Source organism: Muntiacus reevesi, chromosome 4 (assembly GCF_963930625.1).
Source record: "Muntiacus reevesi chromosome 4, mMunRee1.1, whole genome shotgun sequence".
In the NCBI taxonomy this organism is placed as follows: domain Eukaryota; kingdom Metazoa; phylum Chordata; class Mammalia; order Artiodactyla; family Cervidae; genus Muntiacus; species Muntiacus reevesi.
In genome coordinates, this window is record NC_089252.1 from 50,183,643 (window position 1) to 50,201,598 (window position 17,956).

Genomic DNA, 17,956 nt, shown 5'->3' on the forward strand with positions numbered 1-17,956 from the left:
GCATCCATATATGTCATTTATTGGCTCTGTTAAAACTACAAACATCAAATATTGATTGATTTCTTTCCATCCTGACCATAATACATGCCAACTCTGAGAAAGGTTGCTGGGATTGAGTTATGTTATCACCGTGGAGAACACTCTGGGCTGCACATGAGCCAAAGATGCCTGATTCTCTGATGCATATCTGTTCATTATATGTGCAGAAATATCCTGAAGTATATATGAGTCTCCAATAAGTATGAAACATCCGCTTCCTAGGGATTTCTCCTTGGGACTCTTCTACAAGAATTAAACATAAATGTATGATCTGTATAATAACAATAATAGTAACTGTGTATTTATGAGGAGGTTGGGACACTTTTTAAAATCTTGTTCCCAAACTGAAGTTCTAGAGACCAATATCTTGCAAAATGTGCATTTTTTTTCTACTTTCTTCAAATTATCTTGAGGCATACCACATTTTCCTAAAATCAGTAGAATATTATGTGATGTGTTGGTAATGCTAATAAAGTAGAAAGGCAGTTTAATCATTGATAATTTCATGCTGGTGGGTTGTTTCCTGCTTAATTGTGCCATCATTAACTAGTTCACTTTGCAATTTTTCTCATTATTTTTACTTAAAGGATTCTTTATCTAACGCCATCCCCAAACTACATTGCATTTTTCTCTCCTTTGACTGACTTGTAAATTCTGTTACAGAAAAGCAAATATCAAGGCCGTGACTCATTAAACTCATCCCCACCCATGCCCCCTGACTCACTGGGTTCCTCCTTCATGTCTGAACTTCCAGTCCTTCCTTGCCTTGTTGGTGCACTTTTCAACTGTTGATTAAGAAATACTCTTGACCCCATTTCCCATAACTGTCCTCAATGACTGTGTACTTCATTGATAGACCTGTTTCTAGCATTCTTATATACTTAATCATCTGTGAAGAAGTGTGTGTGTATTTATTTTATTGTCTGTGTCTGTGCATATTTTCTTCGTCCTAATAAGTTCCCTAAAAATTTCTACATAATATTTCGCAGTACTAGAGAGAGCATTGTGTGATAACCACATAAAGTGTATGATTAGACTGCGAAATGAACTGTTACTTTTGTCTAGAAATTTCAATGACAATGGAAAGGGACCAAACCCAAGCTATTCTAGGGGAAAAAATATTAAGTCACTATAATTGAGTTTACATGACATTAAGCATTTAATAATACGAAAGTTAAAACACATTTGCCTGAAACCTCAGGTTTTTAACTTCAGTGTTTATTTTCAGCAGTTTTTCTGTATGATAAACCATTTGCCTTTGATTTTACTTAAAGATCTCCAGTTGCAATGATTTGAAACCTCAGTCGTGCAGTCAGGAATCTCCATTACCCGCTACATTTTACATTTCTAGGCGTTGCTAGTAAGTAAATAAGTGAAAGTTGCTCAGTCATGTCCGACTGTTTGCAAATCCACAGACTATACAGTTCATGGAATTCTCCAGGCCATAATACTGGAGTGGATAGCATTTCTTTTCTCCAGGGGATCTTCCCAGCCCAGGTATCAAATCCAGGTCTCCCACATTGCAGGTGGGCTCTTTACCAGCTGAGCCTCAAGGGAAGCTGTGTTCCAAGGTGAAATTCATCATAAGCTACGTGCTTCACCAAGGTTATTACCCTTTGGTTGTGTTAGTGAAAAATCTGTTATGCTACTGAAAATATTTGACATTGAGTTCAATCCCTATAATCACTTTTATTGTAACACTACTCCTAGTACTAGTACTACCAGTACTACTAAGTAAAACTAGTACTTTTACTACCAAAAGACTACTTTTAAGATATTTTTCTTCAAAAAGAAGCATTAAAGTGTTTTCTACTACATTGTCAAAAATATCAATTATTTCATATAGCAGTGGGACTTCCCTGGTGGCTCAGCAGTAAAGAATCTGCCTGCCAATGCAGGAGATGCAGGTTCGATTCCTGGGTCGGGAAGATCCCCTGGAGAAGGAAGTGGCAACCCACTCCAGTATTCTTGCTTCGGAAATCCCATGGCCAGAGGAACCTAGCAGGCAACTCTTTCGGCGTCGCAGAAGAGTTGGACGCGACTTAGTGACTAAACAACAACAATATATCAGTGTGTGTGTATTAGTCGTTGTTGCTCAGTGGCCCAGTCATGCACAACTCTTTGTGACCCCACGGGCTGCAGCTTGCCAGGTCTTCCATATGCACGCGCATATTTGTATATATAGGTGATATGCAAGTCATATAAATCACACATATTTTATGTGTATGTATATGCCTACTTCAGTATATGTCTTCAGGCACACACATGCATACATATGCATGCACACACACATATAAGGACACAGTTGAGTATATTGTGAGTTAGCTAATAGCACCTATTCAAACCAAAAATAAAACGATCAGGTAATAACTGCTTCCTCCAACCAAATCTTGTCAGATGCCTGTGATTTTGGTAATAGAGACCTACCCCCATAGTCTGTGCTTCTTCCTTGCCAGACTACTGTCATATCTCCTAACTGCATTTTTCAGTCAAGAAAGGATTTTATTATGTTAATAATTACATCGCCTGCAGGCTTTTTGATGTTGCATTCCCCATACAGAATAGAAACAGATTTCATAGAAATATCATTAAAGCTGTTAACTACAGAAGAAAAAAAAAAATCAAAGAGGCAATCAAAGCATGCACTTTATTATCAATAAATGCAAATAGTTTCAGAAATGGTTTGCATTTGAAACACATTCAGTGAGGATATCATTGGCAGTGGAAGCTGCTGCTTAAATAAGAGAGCTTTGTGGCCTAAGTTCATTTGGATCACTACAGATAATTATTTAGATTTCTTGCTATCCATTTTTAAAATAGACTTCAAGAATCATTTTTATATTAGCACATGCATAAGAAGGTAGACTCACCCTCAGAACTCTGGCCTGAATTGAGGGTATGGGAATTATAGATCATTATTTGAATGATAACACATGTGATTTTTTTAATGCACTATTACTTTGGTTCTAAAAAAAAAAAGAGAATTTAGTGGCTGCTAAATTAATGATTTAGGAACATTGTACTACACAGTCATTTTGAAGAGACTTTAAATATTCAAATGTTCAACTACATATTCTCTGACACTAACATTTGTCTTCATTTGGGACTACCAGCTGAGAAACATCAGTATAATGGTGAAACGATACCAGCTTCATTCAGTATTATGATGACAGAGACATGCCTTGATCCTTCTAAAGCTTTTTCTATGAAAACCTTATATTCCATTCTTATTTGGAAGAGGTTATTTAAACTCCCATTTTTAGAAGCATATATCTGATAAATCATAATTTGGACTTCAGTGTGCTTAATACAAATATCAAATTACAGTACAGAGAAGCCAGGAAGGTAGACAAATAGACATTAGAATAGATACAGAGCAAGAGAAAGAAAAGGAAATAGGGTATTAGTTTTTATTTGCTATTTGACTCGATCATCAGAAGCTCTGACATTTGGAAAATCTAAAATACTTGGTAAATTAAAGCAAATGAATCCATATGCCTTTGACTTACCCATGATTTGCAAAATGAAATAGAAACATCTATTTCATAAATGTTTCTGTTTTTGAAACAGTAGCATTTTATTAAAAGTTGAGGATATCTAAAGTGAAATTATTGCCATATTTCCCATCATAAAATAATTAACAGTTAAGACAAATGATTGATGGTAAAGAATGACTGACTGATTTTCAAAACCAAAAGAAACCAGAGAGGTTATCTAATCTTTAGGAGCTACCACGTAAGGAATCATAGACCTAAATGATGAAAACTTTGCACCCTACACTTCAAAAAATGTATATATTACATTACCGAAAACTTACAAACAATTTCAGGGAGTCCATGGGCACCTTGATTCTTGATACCAATGACTGATCTCTATCATAAGTAGAGTAGCGACAAGAAATCATACCTTCTGACTCTCATCTCAATTGATTAGTTGTAGCTCATTAAACTGTAATATTCCCCCCAAGTCCAATCACCTAATCATATATAGAACATAGACACACATCCTGTAATTGATATATGTGATAAATCATGCTTTATTAAAAATTCAGCCAACTTTTATATGCCATTTTTGGGTTAATACACAGTAAGATCCCTCTATAAAGTACCCTATTGCACTATAAATTTATATATATAGTCAGAAATTATTGTTCTCTGTGCAAATAGTGACATGTAATATATCTCATTTACTCTATTGTCAGTGTTTAATCTGTTCTTAGGTACAGGTATTCTAATGAATTTCTACTGTAATGCAATGTTAAAGTTTAAAAAGGTAGTTGGTTAGGTTGACATTGATTGATGAGTTACTTGCATAGATCATGCGTCTGTTCAGAAATCTTTCCATTCTTTGAAGAAAGAGGTAACTGGAATAGAGATGGAGAGAAATTAGATGCAGTTTGCAACAAAATTATTGTCCAACTGAGGGGATCGGTGGGGATTATGAAAGACATCTTGGAAATGAAGAGTGGTTATACCCATTAAGGTTCTTGACTGACATACTAAAATGTAATGAAATGGAAAGCCGAAGCAACTGTATTGACTCCACATCTAATTTCTACTATTTAATATCTTTAAGTCTCCTTTTTTCTCTTTTTCTTTCTAATATGCATATAATAAATCACATGTATAAGTGTATAAGTTATATTCAAGTATAGTTTATAGACATAGATCTGAATAAAGACATAAATATATGAAAATATACTTATGTGATACCCTTACAACACACACACAGGCCTCTCAGAGTTATAATTCAAAAGGATAATAATAGGGAATTCAGGAATTTTAATTTATAGCACTACTATGAAGAAAAGTAAGCGTGTAATATCTTTAAGCTGTTTTTGAACCAAACTTATATATGCTCTTCACTGCATGGTAAAGTCAATCTATTGACACTGGATTGTGGTAAAGGAAAGTACAGTGTTTACTGCATGGCACCACGCAAGAAGAATCCTAAAGGAAATCGGTCCTGAGTATTCATTGGAAGGACTGATGCTGAAAGTGAAATTCCAGTACTTTGGCAACCTGATGCAAAGAACTGATTTATTGGAAAAGACCCTGATGCTAGGAAAGATTGAAGGCAGGAGGAGAAGGGGATGACAGAGGATGAGATGGTTGGATGGCATCACCGACTCAATGGACATGAATTTGAGCAAGCTCTGGGAGTTGGTGATGGGCAGGGAAGCCTGGCGTGCTGCAGTCCATGGGGTCACAGAGAGTCAGGCATGACTGAGCGACTGAACTGAACTGAAGCAAGGAAAATGGGCAGCTCATGTTCACAAGTCTCACCCTTCTCAGTGGCTTTCAGGGAAGGAGTTTTAAAGGCTACATGAGGAAGGGGGCCACGGGGTCTGATCAGCTCATGCAGAATTCTCAAATTGGTTGGCTTCAAGGTGAAGTTCAGCATCATGAACCTTATGACTTTCAACTGTTCTAGGGTCTGTATCGTTGAGGTCAGCAGTTTTCATCTGGTGGGTGTCTGCTTTCTCTCAGAACAACTTAGAAATGTGCTTTAGTTCTTATCTGCATCTTTCAGGGAACTGTGAGTTCTCTGTTTCTGCTAAGTGGCTGATTTATAGTCTGTGTTGCTGCTAGTTTCCTGGGCCAACAGCTATTTTTCGTTTCTACATCTTCATATTTCCTAGTCATTAACTCCTGAGCCAGTCTTTTGAGACCCAGGGGTGGCCTGGGATACTAAAGCAGAAGCTTTTTACTTCAAGGGCCAACAGAGGCTTGTATACAGTTTCAGTCCTCTTTTCTTTGATACCCCTTAGTCTTGAAAGGAGCAGGTTTAGGGAGTAAAGTTTTGGATAGAGGGGTTAATCATAAACTCAGCAGAGGAACTCAGATTTGAAGGATGAAAGACAGAGTCTTGACAATAACCAGGAATATTGTGAAAAAGAACATGTCACATGCAGATGCTGTTGGTCTGGATGATTGTCTTTTTCTATCTCTTTATCTATATACAGGAAGACCTTGCTTTACTGTATTTTGCAGATATTGCATTTTTTACAATTAGAGGATTGTGGCAGCCTTCTGTTGAGAAAGACTGTTGGCACTAGTTTTCTAACCGGCATTTCTTTACTTCTGTGCCTCTGTCACATTTTGGTAGTTCTTACAATATTTCAAATGTTTTTCATGATTATTATGTTTGTAATGGTGATCTGTGATCATTATTAATTGTTTCTTTTGTAATTATCTGAGGGTGCCACAAACTCAGTTCAGTTCAGTTGCTCAGTTGTGTCCAACTCTTTGCGACCCCATGAACCGCAGCACGCCAGGCCTCCCTGTCCATCACCAACTCCCGGAATTTACTCAAACTCAGGTCCATTGAGTTGGTGATGCCATCCAACCGTCTCATCCTCTGTTATCCCCTTCTCCCGCCTTCAACCTTTCCTAGCATCAGGGTCTTTTCCAATAAGTCAGTTCTTTATATCAGGTTGCCAAAGTACTGGAATTTCAGTTTCAGCATCAGTCCTTCCAATGAATATTCAGGACTGATCTCCTTTAGGATGAACTGATTGGATCTCCTTGCAGTCGAAGGGACTCTCAAGAGTCTTCTCCAACATCACAGTTCAAAAGCATCAATTCTTTGACACTTAGCTTTCTCTGTGGTCCAACTCTCACATCCATACATGACTACTGGAAAAACTATAGCTTTGACTAGATGAACCTTTGTCAGCAAAGTAATGTCTTTGCTTTTTAATATGCTGTCTAGGTTGGTCATAACTTTTCTTCCAAGAAGCAAGTGTCTTTTAATTTCATGGCTGCAGTTACCATCTGCAGTAATTTTGGAGCTAGAAAATAAAGTCTGCCACTGTTTCCATTGTTTTCCCATCTGTTTGCCATGAAGCGATGGGACCAGATGCCATGATCTTAGTTTTCTGAATGTTGAGCTTAAGCCAACTTTTTCACTCTGCTCTTTCACTTTCATCAAGAGGGTCTCCTGTTCTTCACTTCTGCCATAAGGATGATATCATCTGCATTTCTGAGGTTATTGATATTTCTCCCGGCAATCTTGATTCCAGCTTGTTCTTTATCCAGCCCAGTGTTTCTCATGATGTACTCTGCATATAAGTTAAATAAGCAGGGTGACAATATACAGCCTTGAGGTACTCCTTTCCCAGTTTGGAGCCAGTCTGTTGTTCCATGTCCAGTTCTAGCTGTTACTTCTTGACCTGAATACAGATTTCTTGAGAGGTAGGTCAGGTGGTCTGGTATTCCCATCTCTTGAAGAATTTTCCACAGTTTGTTGTGACCCATACAGTCAAAGGCTTTGGCATAGTCAGTAAAGCAGAAGTAGATGTTTTTCTGGAATTCTCTTGCTTTTTCTATGGTCTGACAGATGCCACAAACTAATAGCACCCATATAAAGAAGCTGAACATAACTGACATATGTTGTTTGTTCTGATGGCTCCACTCATAGGTCATCCTCTATCTCCCACTCTTCTTGAGCCTCCTTATTCCTTTAGACACAATAATATTGAAATTAGGCCAGTTAATAATCTTAGGATGGTCTCTAAATGTTTAAGTAAAATGAAAACTCAATTGATCTGGCAAACTGCATTATTGTCTTATTTTAAGAAAGTGCTGCAGCTGTCCCAGCCTTCAGTAACCACCACCCTGTTGAGTCAGCAGGCACCAACATCATGACAGGACTCCCTACCTGCAAAATAATTATGATCCACTGAAGGCTCAGATGATGGTTCAGTTCAGCTCAGTTCAGCCACTCAGTCGTGTCCAACTCTTTGCAACCCCATGAATTGCAGCACGCCAGGCCTCCCTGTCCATCACCAACTCCCGGAGTTTGCTCAAACTCATGTCCATAGAGTCGGTGATGGCATCCAGCCATCTCATCCTCTTTGTCCCCTTCTCCTCCTGCCCCCAATCCCTCCCAGCATCGGGGTCTTTTCCAATCAGTCAACTCTTCACATGAGGTGGCCAAAATTGGAGTTGCAGCTTCAGCATCAGTCCTTCCAATGAACACCCAGGACTGATCTCCTTTAGGATGGACTGGTTGGATCTCCTTGCAGTCCAGGGGACTCTCAAGAGTCTTCTCCAATACCACAGTTCAAAAGCATCAATTCTTCTGCACTCAGCTTTCTTCACAGTCCAACTCTCACATCCATACATTTGGTTAGCCATGTTTTTTTTTTTAGCAATAAATAAAGTGTTTCAAAATATGTACATTTTTAGACAAAATGCATGCTATATAATAGAATATATATTTATAATAGAAAAGATACTATATAATAGAACATAGTATAAACATAACTTTTTATGTACACTGGGAAACCAAATATCTGGTGTGGCTTCCTTTATTATAATTGCTTTATCAGGGTCGTTTGGAACCTAACACATAAATCTCCAAGGTTTGCCTGTAGTTCTGTACAGTTGTCTCTCAGCATCTACGAGGCATTGGTTTCAAGGCTCCTCATGGATACCAAAATCTGCAGATGCTTGTATCCTTGTTCAGTCGTGGCTGACTCTTTGCAACTATAGCCCACCAGGCTCCTCTGTCCATGGAATTCTCCAGGCAAGAATACTGGAGTGGATTGCCATTCCCTTCTCCAGGGGATCTTCCTGACCCAGGGATCAAATCCCTGTCTCCTGCATTGGCAGGTGGATTTTTTACTGCAGAGTCACCAGGGAAGCTCAATCTAATCTAACCTAATGGAATCTAATGTAAGCAAGTAACTCATTAATCAATGCCAGTCTAGCCATCTACCTTTTTATATATAGATATAGATATGTAGTCTTATGGAACTTCCCAGGTGGTGCTAGTGGTAAAGAACCTTCCTGCCAATGCAAGGGACTTAAGAGACATGGATTTGATCCCTGGGTCAGGAAGATCCCCTGTAGGAGGAAGTGGCAACCCACCCCAGGAAATTTCCATGGACCGAGGAGCCCAACGGGCTACAGTCCATAGGGTTGCACAGAGTCAGACACGACTGAAGTGATTAGCATGTATGCAGCATACAGTCATATATATATGTAATATATAATTAAATATATAAATAATACATGTATAGATATGCTTATCTATAGTATCTGCATGCTGAATGCAACCAACCTCAGATCAAAAACACTGAAAAAATATTTTAGCAACTAAACTGTAACAACAGATTAGATTACATTACAGTACATTAATTGCATGTTTATTATTATATATGATAAACATATGATTTGATAATTCTTTGATGTTGTGATGTTTATATTTACTTAGATCAACATAGGATTATGGTATTTATCTTAATATATGAGAATATTACAGAAAATCTACTAATTCAATCAAATCACAAAATAAAATATATTTTAAAACAAAAAGTTAAGGTAGGAAATAAGTTTGTTCTAAAATGCAACACTTTTTCAGAGAAAGACAATTGAAAACTTTGTACCAACTAGTTGAATGTTAGCTGTGAAACACACACTGTTGTTTGTGAATGCTGAATCTAAATGTTCTGAATGCTCCTTTTTTCTTCTGGTGATTATTATCTCTGCCTCAAATTCTTCTGGCTTCCCAAGCACACCTTTTTCCTCGATGATGTCTAATGATCATTAGGAAAGGAGAATAATCCAATTGGTGAGCAGATCATTGGTATTGACACTACCAGTGTGTCCTGAATCCAATTTATGACACTTACTTGCTGCCTGGTGTTTCCCCGTTGGTAAAAGCCATAAACACATATAGACAGATTAAACTATGGGTACCTAGCCTTGTGCATATCTCCATGAAGAAGACAGCTGCTCTTATTACTTGGGAAACTAAGTGTGGATTTTGACCATTCTCTCGACAGCCGGGACACTCAGCAGCCACGGCTGGAATCACCAGGGGAGAAGGACGGCCTGACGTTTGTTCTCGTGGGGTGCTCTCTTGGAATCACCAGGGGAGAAGGACGGCCTGACGTTTGTTCTCGTGGGGTGCTCTCTTGACTCTGCCTTGAGTCCCTGTAGAATCCTCTGCCATAGCGCCTGATGGAGGTGGTGGTTCCCACGTCTCAGAGTCATAGCAGGCCTCGCATCTTCCCACCCCACCCCACGTGCCCCATGTAGCCCCCTCAGCTCATCCTTCCAGATTCTCAGGGGGCTTACTCTGGGTGCAGGAGTCATTTCTAGATTCTCTCCCAAGCCACGCTAGGAGCCTCAGGAAACTCTGAGAGTGACACTGGCACCCTTCACACCCCACCCTCTTGGCAGAGTTGCCACTGACTGCAACTGGTGGTGCGGGTTAAGTGCAAGTTCATTTTCTGCTTCATTCCTCAAATATTGAGGAGAGTTTGAATCGTCACCCATTACCCTACTGTGCTCCAGTGAAACAGACAGGCAGAAACTCCCCAAACACTGCCTCCATTTCCTTTCTTCTAGACACCTCCTGGAAACCTTCCTTGAATGTGTTACATCTCTCAGCAGGAGTGATGGCTTTGGAGTTTGGCCGTTTTAAAATCTGAATCTTTGCCTTCTCTCAGAATAAGCTTGTGGCTCAGATGGTAAAGAATCCACCTGCTATGCAGAAGACCTGGGTTTGATCCCTGGGTTGAGAAGATCCCCTTGAGAAGGGGAAGGCTACCCACTCCAGTATTCTGGCCTGGAGAATTCCATGGACTATATAGTTGATGGGGTCACAAGGGTCAGACACAGCTGAGTGACTTTCATTTTCACTTTAGTAGCCAATGTCCTTTCCACTTTAGCCATGAGAAAACAACAAAGAATACATTCCGCCCCATTCAGTTAGTACTTTACACATCACTGGGCTGCACAAATATGCTCTGTGGGAACTTTTACAATCCTGGTTGCCTTACATTCAACATGTATCTTAGGCAGGTCTTTCAGTCTCATTGCTTCTGTGCCTTTCTCTATCTGCCTTCCTTAGAAAAATAGTAAATCCCAAATCAGAAATATCCCTTCTTGAAATGGTTGCATTGTCTTTGTGAATATATCAGTAATCAAGGAAACATGCAAGTCATTAATGTTTTCACTACTGTTATTTAAAATATTGTACTTTGAAAATTCAGTTGAAGAGTGTGTACATGTGTGGTCAGTCTGTCAGTCATGTCCAACTCTTCGTAACCCTCTGGACTGTAGCCTGCCAGGTTTTCTGTCTGTGGGATTATTCAGGCAAGAATACTGGAGTGGGTTGCCATTTCCTCCTCCAGGGGATCTTCCTGACCCAGGGATTGAACCCGTGACTCCTGCATCTCTTGCACTGACAGGCAGATTCTTTACCCCTGAGCCACCTTGGAAGCCCCTCCAGGTGAAGAGTATCAGGAGGCACATTTGAGTTTGCTCTTGTCCCCCATGGAACAGAATGTCTGCTTTATTATAATACAGTTCTAACTGCATCACTCTAAACTTGGACACCGGCAAGGCTCACCACTGTTTTAACATTTATCTACTAAAGTTCCATTTGTCAATAAGGGATTTCCATAGAAAAATTACTCCTTTATGGAAGAAAACTGAGGTGAGAATACTCTCATGAAATGTCTGTCAAAATACAACTGTTTGGGAGTCACAGTTCTCCCTCTGAAAGAAAGAACACATGGAAGAATAGGGAAGGCAAGAGTGACCCCTGCTGCCGCTGCTAAGTCGCTTCAGTCGTGTCCGACTCTGTGCGACCCCATAGACGGCAGCCCACCAGACTCCCCTGTCCCTGGGACTCTCCAGGCAAGAATACTGGAGTGGGTTGCCATTTCCTTCTCCAATGTGTGAAAGTGAAAAGTGAAAGTGAAATCGCTCAGTTGCATCTGACTCTTAGTGACCCCATGGACTACAGCCCACGACGCTTCTCCGCCCATGGGAGCTTCCAGGCAAGAGTCCTAGAATGGGGCGCCATTGCCTTCTCCGAAGAATGACCCCTACAGAGATGGATTAGAATGGTGGCATCTCTATAGAGTCATGAAAGATAGTGTATGAATCTGTACATGTGACTGTTAAAGAGCATAGTTCCAGTGTAGCATCTCCACGCAGATTGTTCATGAGTTGCAAGCAGTGAAGCAGGGGACCAGAGTATGGGGGCATGCCGAGGACCGCTTACCCCTGCAGTGGGGAAATCGGATAGCACCTTGACCTGGTTCACAAGATTAACAGAAGTGGGGGGTTAAAGATCTTGTGCCTCTGGGTATGATGCCCTAAGAAGGACAACATCACTTATATTTTATAGCTTGGAATGTTTAACCTAAACTCAGTAGGAAGAAATAAAGACAAACTGAAAATGGAGAACATTATATTAGTTAAAATAGGACAATATCCTTCAAAAAAATAAATGGCCTAAAAGGTGAAGAAAGGCTTTGGAAACAGGTTCTATATAAAACAGACCAAAGAGATATAGTAGTGAAATTCAAACTTGACCGTAAACTGAATCCTCAACTAGAGATGAAAATGCTACATAAATGACACTACCAAGTCAGTTGACACTGCTTGAATATAAATGATGATTAGATAAAATATTGTTTTCATACAAAATGCTGAAGTTGACAGCTATATTATTCATGTACACATTAATTCTTAAGAAATGTGTGTTAATGAGTTTAGGGGTAAAGAGCCCTGATAAGTGTGGCCTAATCTGGATGGATGGATAGATAGATAATTGAGAGAGAGAATGATAGTTTATAGAACAAAGTGTTAACAATAGGTAGATCTGGATAAAGGGAAAAAGGGTATTGTATATACTATTCTCATTCTTAATGTCTTCTGTAGGTTTAAAATTATTTCCATGTAAATTTTTTAAGAGATTATTAATAATCACTTGTTAACGTGAAAAAGATGAAGTTGTCAATAATAAGGATTCTCGGGATTTGAAGACTGGTGGGATAATCTATGAAGGTGGTATCAATACCAACCAGAATTCTTGCCCTTCCCCAATCAACAGAAATTGATAAGAGGCCAATCAACCTTTGTTTCTTGAGGAGACTTTTATCCAGGTGCAGGCACTGCAGCAAAGGGACCCAGGTCCCAGCCTGTCTCAGCAGAAAATACTTGTTTTTGAGTATTCCTCCCCCACCCCAAAAGTGTGAGAAGTAATGCTTTAAGGAGCTGGGCTCCGTGGAAAAAATTCTGAAAATGATCCAGAGACCCAGGTTCCATGCCGATCTAAGAAGTCTGTCATTGGATGTCATGTCAGCTGGGGTTTTCATATGGTCTTTTGCTATGGAAGTTCAAACTCAGAAGAGATTGATTAGAGCCCTAGAATGTATATCTGTCTAAAGCTAGGTGGTAACTAAGGCTGGCAGGGAATACACAGCCTGGTTAAGTTAAAGTCATTGTTATGCTTGCAACGATGGGCTATTTATTTATTTTGGATTGCAGTAACTAGCATGGTTTTTGCATTTACCATTTGCAAACCATATATTTATATTCAAGTTTTATGAGCAAATAAAAAATTGTGCAGAAATTCAAAATTTGCATATCTAAAGTGAAGGATTTTCTTAACTCATTTCGTAGCCTCATCTCACCTGATCTTATGTCAGGCTGTGTATAGTCCTTAATAATTCTATTTGGTGTGAATGCATGTTTGCTGCAAATATATGGTCTAATAACAGGGTGCTACAACAGACTTCACTCAGGATGTTACATAAAACATTGCATATGTACCATGCTACCTTTATAAAACTCGAGAATTTCTGGATATAGAAACATATCTGGACATAAGTGTTTTGGTTAAGTGATTGTGAACCTGTGTTTATCTGATTTCTTTAATGAACAAGCTTTTTACCCTTGATTAAGTAAAGTAATAGTTGCAAGAGAAAATGGAATGCTAGAAAGTAAAATTGAAATTAAATCTTGAAATTAATTTAAAGGACCCAGATTTGGGCAAGATTGTAAAATGATGACTTCAATAAAGACAATGTGGTCAATTATCCATAACTGTGCTGCCTACTTGAATTATAAGTAGGACCATGATGTACAAGCATTCTAATTGTGTTTCCTCTTTTCCTTCTGCAGTTAGCAGCACACAGGCAAAGGCATACTGGCAAAGTAGAAAATTCTCCATACTAAGAACTTAGATTAAGAATCCCACTCTTATTCAGCCATTACTCTAGTCATTTAGACTCCTTGACCAGTTTCCTCAACTGTTAAATGAAACAAGTAATTTAGATTAATGTAAACCCTGTTCTGAATTTTAGAATGAATGATTCTAAAATTTCATTACTTTCTATTTGTGTTCCAGGTATTTACATTCTTATACTATATGATTCTAAAAATAGTACATGGTGCTATATTTCCTTAAGCTGTAAAAGATGTGATTCTGTTGGTTTCGAGAAAGAGAACCTACTTGAACTAATCGATTTCTCTTGTAAACAGTGCAAGTTCCAGGACCAGTGGAAAACCTGCAAGCTGTATCTACCTCACCTACCTCAATTCTTATTACCTGGGAACCCCCCGCCTATGCAAACGGTCCAGTGCAAGGTTACAGATTGTTCTGCACTGAAGTGTCCACGGGAAAAGAACAGGTAGGCGAGAGAATGGGCCCCACTCCTACACCTCCCGGAGAAATGCAGATCTGCAGGCTCTTGATATAAGCCAGTATCCAGCACATTAATTGGATAGCTGTTCAGTTTTAAAGTAACTGTTATTGAAAATGTTAAGTAGTTGAATTCTGGTGGTAAGAGAGCCAAATGGGCAATGAGGTGAAGTCAATAAAAAGGATACCAGTGTTTTGTTTGAGTATATAGCAGTCTGGGCCAGTATACCTTTGAATAAGCCCATCTGATCCCAGAAAAGTATTTGCATTTCAGCCCTTTACCTAAGGGATGATCAGTTATATTCAGTGACCTCAGTCAAATTGCTCTTTTCATTCACGTATTTGATATTAATTCTGACTTCTTGTTGTTTTCAGTATACTTTATTCCTGAAGACTACTTTCCTCCTATTTTCATTTTGCTTCTAATCTGTGGTTAGCACAGATCTTGGAAAATAAGCAATTAGATTTTCAAATAAAAGTAAATGAACCTTTGTGGAGACACATGAAACTGGACGATTCTGTTTTGTAACATGTATATGACTGTTGAGATATTTACTTCCAGAGTCTCAACTTCATGTGACAAAAGATACATAGACAGTGACTAGTTAAATAGGAAGGGTCCAGAAGTGACCTTGAGATACTGGAATTCTTAAGATGTGTTGTGAAGTCTGCCCAGCATAATGTGGTCCTCATGCGTTCATATACCCTGCAGGATAAATATTTTTCACTAAAAAAATATTTGCATTAGTTCTATCCACAGCAGTTCCTAGTTATAACATAAGAGTGATTAAGAGATCCTCCTTTGCAATCAATCATTCCATGTGTGTTTACTTTTCCCATGCTATTTTGCTCTTATTTTCAGCTTTCTATCCTACCCTTTTTCCTACACATTTTAGTTCTTCAACAACACATTTTACCAATCCATTTAAATAATATTACCCAAGATAAGTGTGAGTGTGAGAATCATTGGGAAGAGTGACATAATGGGTCTTCTGGAGCAAACTGCTTCTCATTTCTCAGGGAGCTTCATCTCCAGCACCTCATTTCTTCAGCCGCGAAGTGCTGAAGACAATTCCAGCTTAACCTCCCAGCATTTTGAGAGAGAATTCATGTAGCAGAGTATCTGTCAGTTTCAAGAACCAAGAGTATGTTTCAGCAGGAGAAGGAGTAATTCTTTTTTTTTTTTTTTTTACTTTATATTTATTTATTTTTATTTTATTTATTTATTTTCCCAATTATTTTTATTAGTTGGAGGCTAATTACTTTACAATTCTATAGTTTCTTGGGAAATTAGTCCATTTCAGGTAGGGGAGAACTCTGTTCCTGTGGCTTCAGGAGCTGCCTTCTGCCTGTCAGAGTTTTGGTGTGGATGTTCATACAACACACTATTCAATGATTGGGTGGCGTTAAACAAATTGGAACTTAACGACGGTGAAGGCAGCATGGTGTTAATTCAGCTAGGAGTCTACAGAGGGGTTTGGTCTTTAGTGGAGGAGTGTGTGTCACCATTTCGGTTTTATAACAACTCATAATAAGGCTAGAGTGTTGCTTTGTGAGTGAGAGTCTGCTGTCAGTTCACTGATTGCTCAGAATGGCTGCCATTTCTGCTTTAACATGCCTCCTGAATAATAGTTTTGGTGTTTTATGTCTCCAGAATATAGAGGTTGATGGGCTATCTTATAAACTGGAAGGCCTGAAAAAATTCACGGAATATAGTCTTCGATTCCTAGCTTATAACCGCTATGGGCCAGGAGTATCTACTGACGATGTGACAGTGGTTACGCTTTCTGATGGTAAGTTATAGACAGTGGAATTTGACTTACTTACTTTGAATATTGAATTGAATGCATTGATATTGAATGCATGTGATAGATTCCATTGTCAAGGTGTCCTAACTAAAACTTCATGAAGTAGACTAACATACATTAAAACTTTGGCTTATTCCTCAAACCACCTCTTACAGTCAAATTTAAACTTTGAAAAGGTATACACTCTGAATCAGGATGTCCTAATTAGTCATTTTCAAGGTATGACTACTGCCTAGGAGCTCAAAATAACTTTGTGTGTGTGTTTTCCTTTATTCCTATAAATACAAACACATTTGCGCATGCATGTGGGCTAATTTACATCAGCATCTTTCTTTTTTCCTTCTAAACAGTGGTAGGTGATTAAATGTGTTTAAATGATGGACAATCCTCCTATACATACCTCTAATTTGAAAAAAAAAATCATGAAGATTTAGGCCAAATAATCCAATACTGAAAGTATTAAAACTGAACCTGAAAATTTATATTTTACTTTAACCTTGCCTAGCAAATGAAAGATTAGACGTATTTTTAATGCCATAAAAAGGAGGAAGAAATCTTAATGAAATAGATGAATTTGACAAAGCAGTAGCAGAGGTAACTAGAGATCTAAGAAACAGATGATAATGAAATGTTGGAAGTTTAATGAAAAGTGAAAATAAAGCATAGCAGAGTTTATGATATGAGGCCAGTGACAATTCAGGCAGGTGCAGAAATGCAGAGAAATGACCTCTATGAATATTAAAAAGGCGGCAAGCTATTTCTTTTCAACAACAGTTTCCATGTTGGTATGTATAATTCTATAAATTATTGATCTTTTGAATTTCAAAAAGTGACTTCAGTTTGTGATTCTTTGGCCAATCCACCATGCTTTAATCTCAGAAAGTATCTGGGTAAATACCTCACACAATTTCAGTGAAATGAGGACACACAAGTGTGTTCTGAAGGACAGTGTAAAGGAAACACAGGAGTAATGTTCATTTGCAATTTCAATATAAAAACTATATATTTGACACCACTTCCATATCATTTTTAATATAATTCCTATGCTCATTCATCTGATTCTGTTATTGAAGACAGAACAGAATATTTATTGGCAGAATAAATTACTTCACAAGTTATAATTATAAAAATAAAAGGAAAACAAATGAAAATGAGTATTTTACATAATTTATGTAGATTTCTTTCACACTCTGAATGTAATGCTGTGGCCTTATTCTCTACTTTGGTTTTAAATGTCATAAGTGAGAAAGATAGATTATTACTCATTAATCCAAGAATTATTATCTAGAAGTGTTGCAACATTTAGGATTTAGAAAATGCCTGTCATTTAAATAAAAGGATTTCATGAACCTCATTCAACAAGCATCACTGTGCAAGAGGCCCCCAGCTCCCCTCTGTCAGATGCATTGGATACAGAATGCATGCACTCCAGGGGTCCCTAGGTCGGGGCTCTCTGACCTCATCTGCATTCATCTTTGCAATCATTTCATCTCTTTTACTTCAGTATGATGTCCTTTCCTCTCTACTGAAGCTCTCCATGCTGAGGTCACATGTAGATGAATTTAATTATAATTATAGTCACCCACTTCCTAGTTGTACTTAATAAAGTCATATTCTTCTTGACTTTCTAGATGTTATAAAAGACAGATATTGTG

General features: G+C 38.4%; 1 protein-coding gene across 1 annotated transcript in view; it reads left to right on the top strand.

Annotated features, from left to right (window-relative positions):
• The window catches only part of DCC (DCC netrin 1 receptor), an 828,232-nt gene that overhangs the window by 466,926 nt on the left and 343,350 nt on the right, over positions 1–17,956 (top strand). The window contains exons 12-13 of the mRNA XM_065934991.1: positions 14,334–14,482; positions 16,148–16,286. Coding sequence (XP_065791063.1) covers positions 14,334–14,482; positions 16,148–16,286 — 288 coding nt within the window. The remainder of the gene's footprint in view (positions 1–14,333; positions 14,483–16,147; positions 16,287–17,956) is intronic.